The 21,789-nt window shown below is 47.6% G+C and overlaps 8 protein-coding genes across 8 annotated transcripts; 5 read left to right on the forward strand and 3 right to left on the reverse strand.

Annotated features, from left to right (window-relative positions):
• Positions 1–494: 494 nt before the first annotated feature.
• N7447_007073 (Hsp70 family protein) lies at positions 495–2,504 on the forward strand (the record flags this gene model as incomplete). Its single annotated transcript, XM_057231335.1, has 10 exons — positions 495–911; positions 970–1,014; positions 1,070–1,136; positions 1,184–1,442; positions 1,503–1,588; positions 1,670–1,748; positions 1,803–1,820; positions 1,870–2,053; positions 2,224–2,254; positions 2,308–2,504. 10 exons carry the CDS (start codon positions 495–497, stop codon positions 2,502–2,504), a joined length of 1,383 nt encoding a protein of 460 aa, XP_057086425.1.
• A 305-nt stretch (positions 2,505–2,809) lies between these two features.
• N7447_007074 (beta-N-acetylhexosaminidase) lies at positions 2,810–4,930 on the reverse strand (the record flags this gene model as incomplete). The annotated part of the gene is made up of 1 exon (XM_057231336.1): positions 2,810–4,930. One exon carries the CDS (start codon positions 4,928–4,930, stop codon positions 2,810–2,812), a length of 2,121 nt encoding a protein of 706 aa, XP_057086426.1.
• A 252-nt stretch (positions 4,931–5,182) lies between these two features.
• Positions 5,183–7,000, reverse strand: N7447_007075 (acyl-CoA dehydrogenase family protein; the record flags this gene model as incomplete). The annotated part of the gene is made up of 9 exons (XM_057231337.1): positions 5,183–5,500; positions 5,552–5,616; positions 5,671–5,791; positions 5,878–6,120; positions 6,181–6,325; positions 6,372–6,424; positions 6,479–6,506; positions 6,563–6,789; positions 6,848–7,000. The coding sequence occupies 9 exons, from the start codon at positions 6,998–7,000 to the stop codon at positions 5,183–5,185; spliced, it is 1,353 nt and encodes a 450-aa protein (XP_057086427.1).
• Positions 7,001–7,736: 736 nt separating this feature from the next.
• N7447_007076 (uncharacterized protein) lies at positions 7,737–10,021 on the reverse strand (the record flags this gene model as incomplete). Its single annotated transcript, XM_057231338.1, has 4 exons — positions 7,737–7,993; positions 8,050–8,525; positions 8,596–9,270; positions 9,327–10,021. 4 exons carry the CDS (start codon positions 10,019–10,021, stop codon positions 7,737–7,739), a joined length of 2,103 nt encoding a protein of 700 aa, XP_057086428.1.
• Positions 10,022–10,548: 527 nt separating this feature from the next.
• N7447_007077 (uncharacterized protein) lies at positions 10,549–10,814 on the forward strand (the record flags this gene model as incomplete). Its single annotated transcript, XM_057231339.1, has 2 exons — positions 10,549–10,667; positions 10,718–10,814. The coding sequence occupies 2 exons, from the start codon at positions 10,549–10,551 to the stop codon at positions 10,812–10,814; spliced, it is 216 nt and encodes a 71-aa protein (XP_057086429.1).
• Positions 10,815–11,672: 858 nt separating this feature from the next.
• Positions 11,673–13,589, forward strand: N7447_007078 (acyl--CoA ligase; the record flags this gene model as incomplete). The annotated part of the gene is made up of 5 exons (XM_057231340.1): positions 11,673–11,765; positions 11,826–11,963; positions 12,020–12,454; positions 12,541–12,983; positions 13,031–13,589. The coding sequence occupies 5 exons, from the start codon at positions 11,673–11,675 to the stop codon at positions 13,587–13,589; spliced, it is 1,668 nt and encodes a 555-aa protein (XP_057086430.1).
• Positions 13,590–14,782: 1,193 nt separating this feature from the next.
• N7447_007079 (Zn(II)2Cys6 transcription factor) lies at positions 14,783–17,635 on the forward strand (the record flags this gene model as incomplete). Its single annotated transcript, XM_057231341.1, has 6 exons — positions 14,783–14,934; positions 14,988–15,432; positions 15,488–15,568; positions 15,632–16,257; positions 16,319–16,507; positions 16,597–17,635. 6 exons carry the CDS (start codon positions 14,783–14,785, stop codon positions 17,633–17,635), a joined length of 2,532 nt encoding a protein of 843 aa, XP_057086431.1.
• Positions 17,636–20,213: 2,578 nt separating this feature from the next.
• Positions 20,214–21,262, forward strand: N7447_007080 (YoaK family protein; the record flags this gene model as incomplete). The annotated part of the gene is made up of 2 exons (XM_057231342.1): positions 20,214–20,577; positions 20,655–21,262. The coding sequence occupies 2 exons, from the start codon at positions 20,214–20,216 to the stop codon at positions 21,260–21,262; spliced, it is 972 nt and encodes a 323-aa protein (XP_057086432.1).
• Positions 21,263–21,789: the final 527 nt, after the last annotated feature.

Consider the following 21,789-nt stretch of genomic DNA (forward strand, 5'->3'; position numbering starts at 1 on the left):
CAAGGATGAGCTGAGGTATATATATGCCTCACACCGATAAGCGCAAGAGTCATGATATCAAACTTGCGAAATGAGCAAACTTTTCATTGAATAAATATCACTCACCACACCAGTCTTTTTCCTTACGCAGAGATTTACCCACTTACTCTATTTTTCTATTTTCCAAGACTCAATAAGGAAACTGAGGGATACAAATCCAACATGGCGAACACAGAGGAGCGACCCAAACTTATAGTGGGTGTTGATTTTGGAACAACGTTTAGCGGGTGAATATGTCTTTTGTGATCGCAATGGCGTGGTAGTGAGCTAACCTTGATATCGTTGCCTGGGGACTGGAAGACTGCCCTGATGATATTGAGCTCATCCAGACTTGGCCAGGTGGTGGTAACAGTGAGTCTCTCACAAAAGACAACTCAAGTTCATCAAAACCGATACATAATGTGATAGTCACAAGCCAGAAAGTGCCAAGCTTGTGTTCCTACGAGAACAACAGCATGAAATGGGGTCATCAGACTGACCAGTCGAGCCATCCGGGCAACGAACATCGGCTGATCCAAGGTGTCAAGCTTTTGCTAGATGAAAGTCAGAAATTCCGCTACGCACCTGCTACCGAATCTCAGGAGATTATCAAGGAGCTGAATAAAACCCCGGTGGATGTTGCTGGTGACTACTTGCAAAAGTTAGTCGCCCACGCTCGAGAGGTTTTGAGACGTCGCTTTGGAAGTGCGCTGCAAACAATGGACTTGGAGTACATCCTTACTGTCCCCGCTGTTTGGTCAGACAAAGCCAATGATTTGACTATGAAGGCAGCACACCGGGCTGGTATATCTCCTGCGAGTCTGAGACTCTTGTCTGAACCGGAGGCGGCTCTAGTGTGTGCAATCAAAACAATTCAACCGAATGCAATTGCGGTATGGATCTCATTCCCAAAAAATTGGAGTTTGGAGTTAAATCACTGACAAAATATAGCAAGGCGACTGCTTGGTTGTTTGTGATGCTGGGGGTGGAACAGTCGTAAGTCCTTCTTGTATCGAACTGATTTGACAAATTCTAGTGACATTCATAATAGGACATCATTACCTATCGCGTCAAGCAAACCGACCCGCTCAGAGTCGAGGAAGCAACGAAGGGAACTGGTAATTAATAAAGGCCTACATCTATGTTTTTATCTAACAACTTCCAGGTGCTGGTTGTGGCTCCGTGATGTTGGATGAGAGATTCGACACACTTATCAAAGGCATCATCGAGGAACAGTCGGGTCAGCCAATCCCCCAATCGACAGTGAGATCTGCTAGAAGATATTGGCAAGATTACATCAAGCCTGGTTATACAGGTCCTCTGGATGATGATGACATGTGTGAGCCTGGATACTGGATCCCGGTTCCCGGGGTTTCAGGGATCTTGAACGTCGAGCTCAGCGAGGGACACCTGTATCTAGACAGGTACGTATGTTGAACTTTACTTCGTCGGCCCAGCCACGGCCGTCTCTAATCCATATATAGAGACCAAGTGAAAGAAATCTTCGATCCTATCATTGAGCAGATCGAGAATCTCGTCGTCGAGCAGAGAACAAGCGTGAAGGCAGCAGGTCATGCGACTAGGGTGAACCCCTAAAGCACTTTCAAAAGAAGCTCAATTAAATTCTATTCGGCAATTATTCTGGTCGGAGGTCTTGGTGCGTCAGGATACCTCTTCAAGCGCCTACAGGCTGTTTCTGACGGAATTCAAATCATGCAACCCCCAAATGCGTAAGTCCTCGATCACTTGCTACATAACGCAAACCGATACTTACATATAAGCAGATGGTCTGCTGTTGCTCGGTTTGTACCTAAAGTATTCTAAACGTTCATTTTATACTAACAGGGTCAGCGGTGCTGTCATCCGTGGTCAAGAACGGAACCAGGTCGAGGGTCGTATTGCCAGATGCAGCTACGGCATTAACACGCTCGACAAATGCGATCCCAGCAAGCACCCCTCAGACCCAAACCTCAAATGGTGTCCTTATGAGGAGGAATGGAAGATTCGTAATCGTATGACATGGTATATCCACAAAGTGAGTAACTTCTAGTGTCCACCGACAATTCTTTGGAGATTATGAATGCTAACTGAAGAGACTTTCAGGGAGATTCCTTGGCCGAAAGTGAGCCAATCAGAATGCCCTGCTAGAGGGTGGTCGGCATTGACACATCCTTCATATTTCACCAGCAATTGATGTTTTGCCAGAAGGATACAGCTCCCAAAATGATAGATTCCAGTATGTCCACATTTCGACAACATATGTGACGGGCATTTCACTGACTTGAAAAGGTATCACGAAACTGTGTGAGCTGCAGGCAGATCTGAGCAGAATCCCTAAAGAGCTTTTCCCGAAGAAAGTGAACTCTAGGGGGACCCAGTTTTACTATGTCGACTTCGACTTGGTTCTAACGCCGGCTTCTGCATCGTTATCGTTTGACCTACAATTCAATGGTGTCTCCTATGGGAGCGTGAAGTTTGTCTATTGAATTCTACTCCGGCAAGCCACGAAAGTTATGTGTTAAGATGGAGTATTTGGACGGGACTTTTGGACCATGATAGGCGTGGCTGTGCTTTTTGCAAGCCTAATCACTTGGTCCCTTGAAATTAGCTTTGAAACATATTCGAGAAGACAGAAATGGCTAGCAATCAGAACCCGGTATTTGCTTTCTTTGTGATGAAATACGCAAGATAACCCGTGGTAGCAAGCTTCACACAATTTGGCATGGTGATTTACATTAAACGGGATGCGAGAAAAGCTAGCATTACGGGCTGTGGTATACGAGATTCGATATCAACCATCCCTACTGCCCTGGAAAACAGCCAAATGTTGCAAGCCCAAGCCTTTTAAAACATCCAACGGTGCCACAAAAGCCATCTGACTCCACGAGAAAACCGTATTCTTCCCGCCATAGATAAAGACCTCAAAGCGGCCAACAAAGGCACCATCTACCCAGACGCGACTTCCATATATCTCGTTTGTGGAGATAACGACCTGTGACTTGAGTGGGATCGTCACAACCTCGTGGCTTGAGGTGGTCTTGTTAGCCCAAATTCGACCAGGCTGATCTCGGCCAAAGCCGTCAGCTTCAGCAACGGATCGAAGTGGGTATGGCCATCCATCAGAAACAAATGTCAATTTACCGTCTGATGACAAGGTGAGTGTCGCATCAGCACATTGCAGAGAAAAAGGACCCGTCACGTCTAGTTGGAGGGTGTAATCCATGCCCTTGCTTCCATGGCCCAGATTATGCTCGTCCTGGTTGGACTCTGTACTTGGCCTTGTCCATAAAAGCAAAGGTCCTGGTTTATGGCTCCTTTCTCCTGGGAGGCGTCGGTCGAGATTCTGCCCCACAGCTTGAGAGGACAATTTTGCGATAGATTTGGCCAAAGTTTGTTCGCGCAAGCGAGGTCCACGCGCACCAGACCACGCCCGTGAAGCCACTACCGGGATGCCATCACGAATTGCATAGTAGGCTTCCAGTTGAGTAGTGGCGTCCGGACCACTGTCATTCCAGGCAGCCAAGAGAGCACCTGGTACAGCCTTTGCATCTGGTTGTTCAGTGGTGTTTACCGGATTGAAGAGCTCCGGCGTCCACTGCCATCCATCCTGATCGGCGAAGTTTAGGACGCGGTCATTGTTGAAGAACTGAGGATAGGGGGCTGGGGTGATAGGCACATGGTTGCTTTTCAGCGACATATATGCCCACCAATCCTCCGAGTTGATGACCTGGTAGCCGTTGCGGGCTAGATAAACTGGGTCTGATTGTCCATACTGCCAGTGTTGAATGGTCACATTCTTATCGATCGTAATGTCGGATGGCTCGTATGTGCCCCAAATACGGACGGCCTTTCCAGATGTTTCTTGCACGAAGCGGGACATCTCGTTCACGAACTCAACATAGTCATCCGCAAAATCAGCATCATACTCATCAGCGCCGATGTGCACCTCCTTTGTATGGAACCAAGGGAGGAACTCGGCCCAGATGGACTTCATCAAAGGCATAGTGTCTGGATGGGAAAGATTGAGCAGATCTTTCGAGTCCAATGCGAGCTCAGGTCTCCATTTCGTCACAGTGAGACAGTGCCCGGGGCTTTCAATCTCCGGTATCACAGTAACCCCGCGTTGAGCACAGTGGTGTTGGAAGTCATCAAACTCAGCTCGGGACAGCGTTTCGTTGGCACGTTGGACAAGAGGGTGAAGAGCCTCGCTTTCAGGGTGCAAAGAAAACTGCGAGTAGACCTCGTTCCAAGTCTCGTTATGGCCGCGACTCAATGGGTAATTATCGGTTGCATGGTACTGAAACTCGGACATTTTGAAGAAGGAGGCATACGTGCACAGATCTTTCAAAAACTCCAGCGAATACCATTTGCGACCAGCATCTAGCAGAAATCCACGAGTCGCATAGGCGGGTGCATCTTCGACGCGACCGGGTCGTAGGGATGAACGCGTCAGAGCGAGCTGTTGGAGGAGCGTTCGTGTCCCCCACCACATACCTCGCGCGCCGGAGCCTCGAATAAAGACGCTCCCATCCTGGATCTCCAACTCGTATCCCTCCTCGGTCTCGCGTCCATTCTCGTAGGTAAACCGGTCGGGGTAGTCTGTACGACCGAGAAAGATCCCCGATGCGTGTTTGGGAAATTGTTTGACCGTGCGAACCTCCCAGGAACTGTTCGTCAGCTCCTGCAAGTCGTCGCGAAACGTATTGGCGAAGTCGGATGCCGACGGTGGAAGCAGCGTCAATCCATTCTGATCCTTCCAGCTAGCGAAATCAGCATTTAGGTAGATTATCCGGTCGCTTGTTGCTATAGAAAAGCCTTTGTGGTGACCTGAGTCAGCGTTATCAAAATGCACCGGGGGCAAGCTCTGGAACGCGGACGCGACTGCGGTAAGGGAGAGGACAATCCACTTCATGACTGGATATTGTGGGATTTGCTGCGATGTGAACTCGCCCTTTTATGCAAAGCAAGGGATTGTACCCGTATCTGGCAGCGTTACATTCTCCAAGTGTGGGGTGACGTGGGATGCGGGGGGTAGGGTTTCGGGGAAGCGTGGAGTCGATACTGTGGGGTTTTGATATGTGATAGAAGCGGAGTATGGCAGATGTAAACATTGAATATTATACACTATCAAATTCGAGTTCTGTTATGAAACTAGACGTATAAGCTACAGCTTATTCTTTCCTACTTTGGTTTCCTCGGCCTGCAACTTTGCAGTCACGTTCAACGCCCGCCGTGTTGCGAAGTCTAGAAGAATCTCCTCACTACCTCCGGGGACGGTGATGGCCTTGACATCTCGCCAAATACGCTCAACACGCTCTCCCCGACCTCCACGGGTCAATCCAATGCCACCCATGATCTGAATTGCCTCCCGCACGACATGCTCCAGAACAATACCTGCATGGGCCTTGAATTGGGCGGTTGTACCAGCTAGAAGGAATACTGCCTCTTCGGAAGAAAGTTGCGAGATCTGGTAAATCAAGCTCTATTTATATCATTAGTCACGTTCAACGTAATGTTCACATAGGTTACTTACCTCGACCCACGCCTGTAGGGCTTCTGTCTCTCGACTCATGTTGGCAATTTTGAGCCGGAGAACGGCTGTAATTCATATCAGTATCCTAACACCCTTAACATGAAGGGAGGGAGACTCACGATGATCAACAAGCTTCTTGCCGAACGTTTCTCGGTTCATCGCGTGGCTTGACATCTTGTTAACGCGCGCAATGGCTATGGGTACCGAGACACGAACCTTATCGAATCCTCCAAACAAACTCTAGCACATCGCAGAGCCTGAATACCAATGAAAAGTCTCTGTCTTATATTAGCGACGGTCTTCGATGACAGAGCAGATGCACCAACCTCGTGGTTGAAGTTGGACATAACGTATTTGAGTCCCTGTCCACGTTCGCCAACAACCATGTTCATTGGGACCTTGACATTCTCAAAGTCCACAAAAGCTGTTCCAGCAGCTGCCGATCCGGAGAGCGTGATATGCTTAGTAGTAATGCCATCCGTTCGTGGTATGACCAATAGTGTAAATTCGCCTGTTACTTCCCTAACCATGGTTAGGAAGTAATGCGCATACATGCCAGATGTGATCCACTGAAATATTGGTTAATACTTGACGTTGGCAGTATGCGAATTGATCAAAGGCAGTCAAACCTTCTTTTCTCCGTCAACGATAAAGTGTGACCCATCGCTGGATACCTTCGCTTCTGTTTGCACACCTTGAACATCAGAGCCAGCTCCAGGCTCAGTAATGGCTAGGGCTATTCTGGAGCGACCGGAGAGGATATCAGGTATAACGCTATGTTCCGTTAGCTAGTATGACTACGTTTGGGAGATAAACGCACATGTCTTTGATCTGCTTCGAACCGTATTTCTGAAGAGCAGGCACGGACAAAACCTAGAGGGATCGTAAGCCAGAGAATTGACGCGGATATCAGCTTATGAAACTTACAGCACCACCAACTAGACCATTTTCGATACTTCAAAGGGTCAGCGCGGTTCAGCATCAGAATGTTCAACGCTGTTCGTCACATACCCAATTCCACCGACTCGCCCAAACTCGTCGTGAATAATCAAGTCGTGGAATCCATCCCATTCTTCCGGGGAAACGTTGCCGATGATTGGATATTTCCCTCTCCACTCTTGAGGAATCGTAGCTCCAGATGCCATGGGCATGATCAGACCATCGTTCGCCGCCTTCTCATAGAGTGAATCTGGGAGCGCCGCTGAGCTCTCTAATTCCAGGGTATGGGGCATGAGGTTCTGCCACAGTCAGGATCAATATTCCCAGTCAAGCATGCAGTGATGATTAAGTAGTCACCTCGTCGACCCAGGACCGCATTGCCGCCCGGAGGCGTCTATGACTATCATTATAATACGGGCTGGGACAGCCTCGGGCCCATGCGGGCTCTGCAAATGGCACCGTTGAGCCGAATAGCCATTTGGCTTTGATGTCGTCTGATAGTATCGACATGGTGATGACTGTGGTCGCACTTCGTCAAATATGCACTATTTGTTGAGGTAATGTGGAGCAGAGTTTTTCTATTTTCTTGCCAGCAGGTATGACGAGCGTCGATGTGAATTATATAGCATATAACGGTCTCCGGATCGACAGCTGCTGTACGGCTTTTAGGGGTCTATACCCCGGCATTCGTGGAATGCCGAGGAATGGCCGGCGTGTGGGGCCCCACAGACCGAGGCGTGTCTGAAAACACGGGAAATACGGCATGGAAATCGGCAAGTAGTTAGTTAACTGCTGACTATTTGATGATTACATAACAGGCTTCAAAAACTGTAACTAGTTAGTTAGCTTGTTCATAGGCTAAGCTCATATAGTTCTTGCTTAAAGAAGTGAAATGCTCAATCTAATGTAATTAAGAGGTTCTTCCACGTATACCACACGATCAATACGCCACCAGTATTGCAACACACAAATACGGCACCTCCAGCACACTCCGCACAGGCATTTTCGCTTTCGCTACAGCCTGGCACAACGCTGTCAAACTTATCATCCTCTGACTCATCTCCTTCAAGCGTTGGAACGGAACCTATTTTTGGAGTATGCTCATTGTCTCCTCCTTTCCTATTCACATCGTTATGCTCTTCTTCAATTTCATCGAAGAAACCCGCTCACTATACAGTTGACGAGGAACACTAGATGGAAGTGAATACGCACTGGAAAAACAATGTCGGGGATCACCTGTTCAAGGCTATGGTATATCCGGGTTTACTATAGCCGTTTGAACATGCATAGGGAGGACAAAGGTATTTCCCAGTCCCGCCCAGTGAAGCGCATCAAGTCTTGCAAGTCCAAGTTTCACGAGTGGGAAGCTTTGGCTTTGGCACCGCAGAACCTGTAGCCACGAGTCTACTAAATGCTTTCCCCGTACCGCATGTGCCATATTCGGAGCCTGTACCAATAGCAACATGAGGTAATTTGAAATTGTCGCAAAACCGATTCGGGACCCTATAATGTGAGGACTTAGTCAGATGAGATAGTAGAAGGCAAGGAGAGTAACTTACAGGAATACCAAAATGCCGTGAAGTCACTAGACGTCAGTCGTCTCGCAAAGTTCACCAATATGGAGGCACACTTCTCTGCTGCTTGTAAAGTGGCGTCACCAGTACCAAACTCATCGGAGATGGCTATTTCTGGTAATGATCCAATTTCCGGGAGATCCATGAAGTCTAGCATCGACTCATCTACGGGCAATGGTGATGTGGTAGACAGGTCTTCCAAGTCGAAAATAAGCGGCGGGTCGGAAGATCGTGCCATGGGTCTAAGCATCGCACGGTAAACATAAACCACGAGCAACAGGTAAGCAAAATGGATCGACGTGGGGTATGGGGCTAGCCCATTGACGGATTTGCTCCAATTAGGGAGTCGAAACGTTTCAGGAAGAGAGGAATACCAGGCATTCAACTTTTCAAGCAGCCCGCGTCCTAGTTCGGCAGAGGCGGTAAAGTTTGCGTTCAAAATTTGGGAGGCCCGGAGCGTGCTACGAATCAGGATTAGTAAGATTGCTCTTCGCCGGCGAGCGAGAAATGGGCTTGAGAGTCGAAACTTACTAGAATGTATCATGGATTTCTTCGCCGATTCGTGCGAGATTGATTAGGTATCGGAACGGGATCTCAGTATCACACGAGCTAGTCGAGAATCCTTGTCGTGGACCCACTAGAAAGTCCCCTTCATCCAATTCACTCACGTCCCACTCTGCGGGGTGGATATATGGCGGACGGCCCATCAGCAAACTGCGCCATTTGTCTTCGGCATACACAGCCCACCACAACCGCCGCCGGAGGCGCTTCTCCCATGCAGGAATGCCCCACATGCGGCATTCGATGTGAAGGCCGAGGGAACAGGCCAGCCCAACGATTTGGCCGATGAAGGACCACAGAAACGGGGTATCGGCGGTCGTGAGGCGGGTTTCATCCTTTGGCATTTGATGTATATATAGCAACGCTGCTTGTAGCACGGCCAAACGGGGACTATGTATCTCTTCTGTCACGAGTTCATAGACCATTCGCCACAAGGCCTCAATTGGTGACGCGTTATACGTGCTCAGCACACAGAGATAGTCGTCATGGGCAACAAATGGAAATGCCGATGCATAGATGGCCGCGAGAAGGTGCACCGGGACCTTCTCTAATGCCGACAACTCCGGTAGCTGATATGTCGCCGCAGTCAACCCTAGTTGGGAACGGGAAATGATTGGCAGGGCAGGGAAGACATACTTGACAAACCTGACCTTTTGTTAGTTCGGTGATGCCTCAGTCTTATATTGAGGGGTAGTACTCACAACGCCACGAGCCTCCTTCCATACTCAGGGGGTACTAGATAGTCCAAGTGTTCCCGTGTTGCTTCGCCGACTCCGGCCCTAGTTTCATGCTTAATGGAGGTGGTGAGCTCTTCTGATGAGATCATGAAGTGTATTGGAATTCTCTGTGTTGTGGGGACACCTCCGGCATTGCGAAAGTGCACTTTGTAGAAATACTTCATGCCAGAATCGTCAAAGCAACAATGTCTTAACAGCCAGGGGTCTGATTCAGAAGATGCGCCGAAAAGCTGGGCGTGACCATGTTCCAATTGATCAATGCTCTGCACGAACTGAGTCGGCGCTCTTCCGGGGCCTAGAACACCGGACCCTGGAGACAACCCAGGATTACCTGGATCGAGGCCGATATTTGGGAATCGTGGTTCGACACTTTGTCTTACACTCCCTGCCAAGCTGGACTCGCGGGTGAAATTGCTGTCACATGTTTGCGGGGCAAATGTATTCCCATCAACACTTTGGGCACCAAAAGGCGACAAATTCTCCACGGTTCGCGCTCGTTTCGGTGGAGGATTATCAAAGGTACAGTCCAGTTTGGCCGATCGGCATCGCTGACAGGCGCCTCCGCCATCGGTTTGACAGCCTAGCTTGCGGCCACGGCATTGATCACACGGGCGCTGACGTTTTGATCGATATGGCCGAGCAGAAAGAGGAGAAGACATGACTTGTTTCAGTTGATCGGCGAACGCAAGGAATGTAGGCTAACGCGCACTTTATCAGGCCAAGCCAGTGGAGAAATTACCGGCGAACAGAGAACAGCGGACGGCCGAGATGAATGGCCGATGGTATACACTAAAAAATTCCAGCAAGTGAGTAAAACGATACATAAGGTTGGCCGAAAGTTGCCAGCCGGCGAATCGATTCGCAATGGGACACCAATGACGTCATCCGCCGAGCTGTCACGGCGCATCGGCGAACGCAGATACCCGGTGGCAACTTCAGCATACGTTCAACGGCATAAACCAACCTAATTCTTTCGGTCGATGCAAATTTTCACTGCTCGGCAATGTCTAAAGAGGTATATAAATGGCCTGGGTATCTGGGATGTAGATGTTTATGTAGATTTAAAACATATTCAAAAGCATTCAAAGGCGTTGTTAAAACATATATATCCACGCAAGCATTGCTTAGTTATTTTAAAACCAAATCTCAGAACCGCTTCGGGAATATCCATTTCTATACCCACAAAATGCCAGAAAGCAACCGATTGAGCCGTTACGATCAGCTCAAGGCTATCTTTTCCAGGACTTCTAGCCAAGAGCGCGAGATCAAGGACGATGCAACATCCGAATCTACACTCGTCCCACGGTAAGACCACCCCAACTATGGAAAGAATATCACAAGCTAATTCCTTCTAGACAGACAAAGAAAAAAAGCTACAAGAAGCGTGACATCCCCCATAATTATAATGGTAAGCCCCTCAACCCTGATCTAATGACATGCCACATCAGCTAATGGAAAAATATTGTTCAGCAGCCGATATGTGCTTCGGCTCTTGCTGCAGAAACTGATAGGTATCCAATTATCTCAGCGACAAACATACAGCCCGGCATAAGATATCATACGCTTTTTGATACGACATTTGTGGGAAGACAAACATATTGAACGCCCTGTTATTCACACTTCATAGTTACATATAATTTATAATTTATCAACATCATGTTTTCCTATTTGCCTCTGTTCTTGTTCTTCTTTAGATATATTAAGTAGGCAATTAAGTATTGTTAGACAACAAGCTCAACTGGTAGCTTGTGTAGGAGTACAGTTGTGTGTGGATGGATAGGCTCGACATGCGCGGCGAATCGTTTGGTATTTCATCTTCCTCTATTTCCAATAGAAAAGGCTTTAAGCGGCCTGACTCTGATCTGTCATAAGGGGAAACTCGAGGAATGTATACAAATTTCACTAAAATGATTCCCCAGTGAACCCGGGGGAGCGGGGTAAGAGAAAATGCATAAAATAATATTTTTTGGACTTGTACCTCGATTCCACGATATTAAGCATGGTTAGATCAACATTGGACTGCATAAAATGCCCTGCTGGCTGTATGTAGTCTCCCAATGAAAACACCTAACAGTCTCAGTCCCAATTAAAATTGCAGCCCATGCTCCTCCATTTAAGCGACCGAGTTCCGAGCTAACAACACCTCGGGCTCAGCCGAAGCTGCAGGGACTCAGATATATCATCTATTAGAATTAAAACTGTCGTCTTCCTCGAGCTGTTTCTTAATAACGCAATAAACCCTGATAATCTTGTATCCGGTCGTTCCTTCCAGTCCACTACAGCTTGTCGGCGTTTATCGCTCAGCACAGTATGATCTTCGAACCGGCAGAAAGGATTCTGCTTCCAACAAGCGACCTGTTGTCCTATATTTTTGACGAACCAACATATAATCAAGATCAGCCAGTGAGTGAAAATCAATATTTCAACCTTGTTATCAACCGGCCGCTGAACTGACCCCGGTAGATCTACGTCGACGTCAGCAATCCCACCCGATCGATCTCCTGTAACCAGGCACGAAAGCTCGTTCGCCAGCTCATCGCTGGCCTACGCGCATCTGGTCTGGAAAAAGGCGATTGCGTCCTCATTCATTCTTTCAATGATGTACGAGGTTTCACCATACAGTTGAGGTGCAATTACGGGATGCTAACTTATTTTAGATAAGCTACAGCATTCTTGTGTTAGCCATTATCGGAGCTGGGGGAATTTACACGGGCTCGAACCCATCTTGCACCCCACATGAGCTCACTCACCATATCCGGGCTTCCGAAAGCAAGTTCCTTTTCTCCGAGCCCGAGATCTCGGATTCTCTCCTACGGGTGGCTGGGGAGGTAAATGTACCAGAACAAAATGTTTGGGTTTTTGACAACCTTGGACAATCTATTCCCAATGGAATGCGATCATGGAAAGAGCTGTTAAAAGTCGGCGAGGATGATTGGGTGCGATTCAACGATCTAGAAACCTGCCAGCAGACTACAGCGGCAAGACTGTTTAGTAGTGGCACCACTGGTCTGCCCAAAGCCGTGACAATCACACACTACAATCTCATTGCACAGCATGAGGTTGTTTATGGCGTGAATTCGCGTCCTTACTCGGTCAGTTCCATTCCCATATTAGCTTGGAGAGATCTTAAGCCAATGAGTGCGACGGTATCACTCTGACACCTGGCATACTCGAATAGATTTCGCGGGTCATTGCAGTACCCATCTTCCATGCAGCTGTAGCTCCAGTGACGCATATTTCGACACTGAAAGCTGGCGCAGTCGTATATATGATGCGTCGGTTCGATCTCGAGACTTACCTCACTACGGTCGAAAAGTACAGCGTCACCGATCTTGCTCTGGTTCCGCCCATCGTGATAGCAATCCTGATGTCGCCTCTTTCTCAAAGGAAACCTTATCTACAAAAGGCCCGAATGGCAGGTTGTGGAGCGGCTCCTTTGGATAAGAATGTCCAAGCCAGGTTCCGCTCACTGATGGGTGACAACAAGCCATTCAACCAGGTATGGGGTATGACTGAAACATGTTGTATCGCTACTAATTTTCCCTATCCCGAGCACGATGATACGGGCTCTGTTGGCCGGCTTGTCCCAAACCTTGAAGCTAAGTGCGTTACATCTGACGGGTGTGTAGGATTGTGTCGAGTCTGCGACTAATATGTATTTTGCTCAGACTCATCGATGAAAACGGAGAGAATATCTCGGCCTTTGATGTTCGTGGGGAGTTATGTGTCCGAGGTCCGACAATTACACCCGGGTACTTCAACAATCCCGAAGCTAATGCCGAGGCCTTTGATTCGGAGGGCTGGTTCAAAACGGGTGATATAGCGTATTGTGACCAGCGTACTCGCAAATGGTATATCGTGGATCGCAGGAAGGAACTGATCAAAGTCCGCGGCTTCCAGGTGGCCCCGCTGGAGATTGAGGCAGCGCTCTTGTCGCATCCGCAGATTGTGGATGCAGCAGTCATAGGAGTTACCTTTCCCGGTGTTGATATCGAGTACCCGCGTGCTTATGTGGTTCGACGACCTGGCGATGCAGGGTATAAGCTCACAGAAGCTGAGATTCAAGGATATGTCTTGACTCGCCTTTCGAAATATAAAGCACTTACAGGTGGGGTGAAATTTGTCGGTGCAGTTGCACGAAATTCGAGTGGGAAGATCTTGAAGAGAGTGTTGCGTGAGGATGCCAAGGAGGAAATTGAGGCTGGGCTTCTGAAGGCTAAGCTATAAGCTCAATATAGAGGGAGAATAGCTCGGTAGCACGGGTGAACTATCTCTTTTTGTCAATTCTTTCAATAAATGTTTTAGCAAAACAAACTCCAATTACTGACGCTGTAGATGACATGATATATAACCAGCCACGCAACATGGACAGACTTGACTAGGTAATTTCGGGATATTCTTTGTTAGGTTTTGATGTTGAGCGCACTCAGAGGCATTTGGAAGTACTACAGCACTAGGAATAGCACGAGGAAAAAAGAAAAAAGCATAAAGAATAATTTCATCGCTTGGGGGCAATCCGGAAGCTCGAGATCAAACAGCACTCGAGCTCAAGATGGGTGGTTCCAAATAAGCGGTGCGCCAAATATCGCCAAAGACAATCGCTTGGCCAACTGCTCGCCCATCTAAACATCCACGCCGTGTAGTCCAATATATCATGTGAAATGAAAACATTCATGAAATAAAAATTGTGACTTAACCTCCAATCACGGCAAACTTCTCTTTAGGCTGTGACACACTAAATTTCACAGCCAGATTGAGCTGTCCTGCTTTGATACCTTCTTTGGCAAGAGTGTACCGTCTGCCTTAGATAGCGCTACTTAGATTACTGAAAGTCTGATTTGCATCCAAAAGTGGGGAATTGCGGAGAAGCCGAGTTCCACGGCTAAGCATAGCTTTAGCGGGGTAAGGGACCATGGTTAAAGCCATGAGATTAGATCAATATCTTGATCTGTTCGTATTTGGGTCTTGAAAGCCATTGCTAGATAATCAAACCAGTAGCTTGTGGTTGTGGAATGGGTGCACACATTGTATTTTATTTCTTAGTAGGCATGGCGGTAGGTACCTAGTAGGTCAGTCTTAGTATGCTCAGTCGTTTCCCATCAATCTAACCACAGCCTAGGTACAGTGAGTAGAGTATTATAGTTATGAACTACAGAGTACATCCCAGCTAAAATACTTGCAACCATCGAGAGTTAACAAGGGTTTACAGTTTAAGGACATTATTATCCATATGGCAGTGGAGTTTGAATAAGCGGGTTCGCAATGAGACAACCGAGTCGGCTTCTTCCAAAGTTAGTGGCACAACCGCTGATCATACCAGACTACAGGCCCCCAGGCCTGAGTGTTTGCTGACCCCGCGTTCAAGATATCTCGATTCCATCCCCCCGCAAATATCAAGGAAACTGGATGTCATAAACAAAATGTTGCGACGCACAAAAAGATCGCCAACGGCTTGCTCCTGGTGTCGTCATCGCAAAGTGCGCTGCGATGCATCAATACTCGGCTCTCCTTGTACCCGGTGTCGACAAGACGGTCGCAGTGAATGTGTTCTTCGCGTTCAGAATCCTAAGCAGTGAGACTATAATTGAGAACTTATGTCAAGGCCCATTTACTAACTTTTATTAGGTCACCAAAGTCGGCACACCCAGGGCTTCCCACGCAGCGAAGTTTAACGTCAAGCACCGGCCGGCATTCCGACGACCGGCGCCAGTCAAAGGGTGATCAAACTCTTACCTCACAGCTCCGTGAACATCGCCTCAGTTCCGATGAACGTAGTACAAGCCCACCCGATTCCCCCAATGTTCCGTACACCGAATACCCATTTGTCGAGTCTCAGCAATTGCTGTCGCTCCCCTCCGAAGATATAGCACTTCTCACATCGAAAGACTGTTTAAGCTTGCCACCCTCCGATGTAATCGACGAGTTCTTTGAACAGTACTTTAAGCACATGCATCCACTGATCCCTGTCCTAGACGAGGCTGAGTTCTGGCGCATTTATCGAAACAACCAATCTGCAAGTCCGAAAATATCTCTTTTTGTGTTGCAATCATTGCTTTGCGCAAGCTGTCCGGTAGGTGCCATGGTACAACTCTGGTAACTCCTGCGTTTGGACTGAATTATAGTAGTTTGTACCTTTGAAAATATTGCGCCAATGTGGATTTGATAATAGGAGGGAAGCACGAAAGAAGCTGTACAACAGAGCCAAAGTAGGCACCCCCAAATTCAATGTCACATTTGCCATGGACGGGTATTGATCGCGCTGGGTGCAGATATTATTCGAAAAGCGAACCGAAGAACGGTCTCATGCGAACGCGCAAGGCGCTGTTTTGCTTACAAATTATACCTCTGCGGACGACCCCCAGTCCGGAAGTTTGTGGGTCACAAGGGCCATCGAACACGCTATGCTCATTGACGCTCAGTCATCCTTGGGGGAAAATGTGGCAATATCACTGAAGAAACGGCTTTGGTGGTCTATCCTTCTTCGGGACCGAAGCTTGTCTATTGGCCTACGCCGCCGTCCTCAGGTGACATCAACCAGCTTACATGGATGGAGTGACTGGCTGAGTACAGAGGATTTCAGTGAAGAGTTGCATCAATCTCAAGTCTACGACTATGATACAAAAAAGTGCTTACTGGAGGCACTTCAAAAGCAATGTGAGCTAGCAGTGCTACTCACAGATCTGGTGACTTTGGCATTCACCCACCAAAAGACTCCAAGACGGCTCCTGTCTATGATTGAATTCCAGGGCCTCTTGTTGAGTATAAAAAAAATCAAAAAGTCCCTCAATGAGTGGGAACTACCAAAACAGCCTCTAGGCGCACCAAGCAACAGATCAAGGTCAGAAGGAAATGACGCAGTTGAAAGGTTGACCAACATGACTTATATGTACTACCAGTTCGTGGGCCCCCTGCATCCCACTGCCTTCGAGACTAACCAAGTGGCTGTCTGTTTCTAGTGCAGCACAAGTGAATCTGGCTCAATATGCAGCATTTATACTGGAAGAAAACGTATTTTACGCGGGAGACAAATACAACAATATGGTGCTAGAGATCAGCAATGACTTGCGGGATGGGGTTGAGGGCTTGAGTCTCGTGATGGAACATTTCAGTATCAATGGATATGCTGATATTCTTCCCTTGAGTGTGTCAGTACCTCTTTTATTTTCATCATTCACCTACAGAAGTGTTCGACGTTTTGCTACCAGACGAACTACTTTGCTAACATGGACGGCAGGCTTGGATACGTTAGCATGCCCCTCGTACTGGCAGCCATAGACCTCAAACTTTCCCCTTCTCAGAAGGAGACGGAGGCCAGACAACGACGCTTGAACTCGCTGAGTCAAATTATCCGTCACTCAGAGACATTGTACGATGTCACTGATCGCGTCGCCGTCGCGACCAACTACCTCTTGCAGCTTGCCTATGTGACAACACAGAACCTCCCCCTGGCACAGAAACCACCCCAATTGCCTTCCTCAGACAACGTTGTGACCGAGCACTCGTTATCCAGCAATCAACACTCAGCTAGATCATTCAATAAACCAATGTCGTCCAGAACCAACCACCCAACGAGCTGGCAAGATGCGTTCATTCGGTGCCCGAGGGCATATCTTTTGATATCAACGTCTGTGGACTACACTATGGCAATTGGGAATCTGCCATCCGCAAATGTTCTTCCTGAAATTTTACGCGACCTTCCAGCAATGGGCATTATTGCTAGACTCCCCTGGACATCTGAGACTCCATTCTCGCAGTCCACGAACTCACTTGTAAGCCGTATGAACCAAATACAGCGGCAGAGTTACCCTACAAGCATGTTTTCATCCTCCATTGAATGGATAGATGCCTTGGAGCCCATCAACATTGAGACCGAGCTAGAGAAGAATCTCACCCCGCAAAGGGTCCAAATCAACTACAACTCGTCACCAGATGAATTTCCTGGGTATCCTGCAAACCCCTCCGTGATGATGGAGAACCAAGTGCGATACATCAACGGAGTAACGGAGCAGATGACTTATGAAAATACTGCACCGAACCTGGATTTCATGGACTTTGGAGATTGCCACAGTGCATCAAACAATGTGAGGGAAAAGTGTGCCTTGAGGATTCCATTGGAACTTATTGGTCACGACTTACAGGCCGAGAGTCCATTGGAACAACAAGTGCCTGATACCTATGGTGCCACATTACCCCAGTCAATTAAAGCAATTGACTCGACACTTTTTGATGCGTTCTTTCACTCAGGATTCGAACAGAACTGGGACGTTCAATAGCACGGATTTTGGCTAAACAATGATATGAACATTCCAGAAAAAATCTCTAAAATAATGGCAATATCTACAACTAAACATTGATCTCTTAGTTAATCGGGTGTGGTAGAAACACATCCCCGGAGCCAGCTGCAGACACAATTGTGGGATCCCACGCTAACAGGTATGATTTTACTTTTGCACATATTCCCAACGTGATCTATGAATGCCTAGACCTCAGCAAAGGTCCACGGCGTACATTTCACGTTACTTTTGGGCTCATTTTCATCTCGGCCAAGCACCAGTCGGTAATTTGATTATGCGGAGAACTAAAGGCTGGGGCTGGACACTGTACATGGCAAACACGAGACAAAACTGTATGCAATGCAAGCCGAATTTCCCCGATGATTCCTCCGACAACGCCCCCAGGCTCGGAAATCATCAATCAACTGACACAATAGCTTGACATTTGAACTTCTGGTTGCGGCAAGGGACATCAGGAATGGAATGATCGACAAGGATCGACATTCACCCCACGCCGCCAACTCTTCTCAGAGTGGCGCAGCGTTAACGGAATTTTGCGCGGATCCCTTCAATGGACAGGGGTTGGGGTACCCCGGTAAATCATTCTGAATGCTTAAAGTTAGGATCTCCTTTCAAGATAAGGAATTTGACACACAGCAATGACAACAGCCAAAGTGGCATCGGGATCCCCACTTAATCCTCCACCCTTGCTGTCAGGTTCTATTGTTCGGAAACGAAGAATACCAAGACCAGAAGCTGAACTACACACCGTGCTATACCTCCTATGTGTTACTTCGTACAATATGTTACATATGTACTTATATCTCCGTTGATGCGGTGAAACCTTTGACTAGATCGAGACGACCTGATTCGAGCATCGAAAACAGTCGGAGTGTGCCTAATGTCCACTTGGCAGCAACCGAAGTATACCGGGTGTTCACTTGCATCTTAGCTCAGCCTAGATCAGGTGGTGATGTCACACTCCCAGCAGGCAGATTGGTTAAATCTGGTTTGAAGCCAAAACACCGCCCAGTCAGCGGGCTGACCAATTGGGTGTGAACCCACCACATCCATCCCCTTGGCGTTATCGCATATTTTTTGGCGACTTCATATAGCGACTGACCTTGCGTGGTCTGAAGATAACATGATGGAAGGAGCAGGGTTTCTCACACCTTGGCATATAGTATTGCTTTTTCGGATGGAAATATTGAATAATCTTACCATTGACCCCGGAACAGTAGTTTTTGCTCTTTTTGTTTCTTTTTGCGAAATCGCACCTTGCGACGACCATAGAATCCCCGACGTGGACTACTATTTTTATTTGAGTTGGGCATGGATTCATGCAGCCCATGTATCTATTTCAAGCAGAACATGCCAAGATTTGACCCTTCAGCGAGACTCAGTGCCTGAACTGCTAGTCAATGTAGTCAACGCCAAGATTCAGTATTCGAGGCTGTGTCTGTGTTATCGGAACTCAGCCGTTGACAGGTATAGATAAGACACGCTGATGAACCACACTAGTGACGAACCATTGATGCTGCCGGAGATCTTTCTTGGCGACTAGTCTTACTGCAGCGCCTGGCGGCCCCGAACTGACTAGTGTCAGTGGATACGTCGATCCCTTGGCAAATAAAGCCAATAAAGTCCACCTTTGACGTTTTCAGGGGCCAGAACAGGCTATAACACTCAACAACGTCATCTTAGCCTAAGGGGCTACACGCATAGTCGCATATAAAGCGTACAAATACAGGGGTATGCGAGTTTAACTGATGTTGATAAATCACAATGATTCCAAATTTAAATTCGGTCGACCGCCGCGTAGCGATTGTGCAAAAAATAGCCAATCAATGCTTTAAAGCGTAACCATGCCGCCAAGAAATAATGTGAGGAAATGCTGCGGATTGCTTCTTGGGAAACGAAGAAGCCTAGGAATCGGCTCTTTACAGGCTCCACCGAGCCAAGGTGAATCCTGAACCCCCAGCTTCCGAGGTCGTATTACAGCTTGATTTCTAATGGAGTCCGGGGGTGAATTACGCACGCAACGGAAATGATTAGGGTGCCAAGAGAACGCCGAGATTTAGGCTAGATGGGATCTGTGAGATCAACTCATTTCAGGATGGGTAGTCATATTGGGCTACTCATTTTTATACAGATTGGCTATGTGATATAATCTGGGTATGTCGATAATCCACGTTATAGTGCTTGCATACGCATAGTGTATGCGAGATGAAGAGCCGTATGGAGTAGATATAGATTAAGTAGTCCGGCTCCCAACGCATCCCTCGGCGGTGTAACGCATACACGAGACGAGTAGGGATGGGGCAAGTAATACTGTTTCATGTCATCGGGGTATTTTCTTATCTTTCTTGGCGAAGATCTAGTGTACTTCTTTCGTGGAGAGGATCGGAATGAACCCGGAAAATGGATCAGTATTAAAGAAAGCTGAGTCCGTGTCTTGTTTGGCAATCTATCTCTTTTCATATTGACACAGCTAAAGTGGGACCTTCCAGGCTTGACTCTGTTCATAATAAGCTTCTCCGACCTTAATTTATACATACATATTTGCAATAATCCCACCATGCACCAACGGCCCTCTTCCCCGTCGGGAGATATCAATCAACTTGCACCAACAGGCCACCGCGCCCCTGATAACCTTTCCATCTATCAGCACGAGTTAACAACTACCAATTTTGGCTTGGAACGGCCAAATGAGGAAATCAAATATACACCAGGCTTTTGGTCTTCTGGGGGCAGCACCGCAGTGTCTGTCTCTGGCAACCAGACAGAAGATAATACGGTGTACTCAACTATTTCCCGCCACTTCCGAGCAGACATAGACACCACACATACCGAAATTCCTCTTATAATATGCGGGTTTGTCGGTGGCTTGGTAGATGGCTTGTCATTTAATGCATGGGGAAGCTTTTCAAGTATGCAAACAGGTTAGTGCAGGCTAGAGTTACCAGACAATTCAATTTGCTCCCGTGCAAATCACACAGGCTAATGGCAAATGACATAGGAAATACCATCTTCTTAGCCTTGGGTCCCTCCGGCCAGCCTGCATTCCCAGCATATCTCTGGGCAAAGTCCCTGATCGCCCTCACCGTCTTCCTTGCCAGCAATATCCTCTTTATCCGCATGCATCGACTCTTGAGCCCACGACGCCGTTCAACTATGATACTCTCATTTGGCATTCAGACTATTGCCCTTTTAGTGACAGCAATTCTCATCCAGCTAGAGGTTATCACCCCGAAGCCCGAGGATCCCCGAGCTCCGATCGAATGGATGCAAGCCCTGCCAATCTCACTTTTAGCTTTCCAAGCAGGAGGCCAGATTTGTGCTTCCCGAATCCTGGCCCTGGATGAAATCCCAACTGTTGTTGTGACGGCTATGCTGTGCGATCTGATTATCGATCCAAAGTTGACTGCAAAATTCAATCCGAAGCGCAACCGTCGGATAGGGGCTTTTCTCGCGTTGTTTCTAGGCGCCATGACCGCTGGTGGTCTTTCAAAGACCACTAGTATGGCGTCGAGTATATGGCTTGCGATGGGTCTGAAGTTGATAATTACATTGGGGTGGATTGTTTGGCAGCAAGAGGGAAGGAGGAAGAGTGAATTTGATGTTTGACTTGGCCTTATTAATGTTAACTTTTGTTACCTATTTAAATACGCATGTACACGAGCCCATGCATCTAACGTATAGCTTTTTTTGACTTATTGAGATGCCCAATATCTTTTCACCAACTATCACATCAATCGGTCCCTGTTCTTTAGTTCATCATGAGATATTGTTATCCGTTCGAAAGATCGAGTACATGCGTAATATTATGTTGCTCTTCTGTATCCATCAACCTCCGTGTCCGCACACCTTGCTATTGTCAACCCTACCTTGAGTTGAAGGAACCTTCCAACCTACTTGACGGTTCCTACACCAAGTTAGTCATTATCAACGCGATCAGTCTACCATAGATTCCAAGAATTACAGTCGCAACAGGCCTCATACTCAGCCTCAACACAATATCCAACAGTCCTATATCGGGCCTTTCATGTGTGTCAATGACGCGGAGGGGGAAGTCGTCACTTTTTGGTTTACTACTTCGGATTACATTTCATCTTGTACAAATTCGCACAACTCAAACGATCTCTCAACCCCTG

Source organism: Penicillium robsamsonii (genome assembly GCF_028829455.1).
Source record: "Penicillium robsamsonii strain IBT 29466 chromosome Unknown utg000003l_segment0_segment0, whole genome shotgun sequence".
NCBI classification, from domain to species: Eukaryota; Fungi; Ascomycota; class Eurotiomycetes; order Eurotiales; family Aspergillaceae; genus Penicillium; species Penicillium robsamsonii.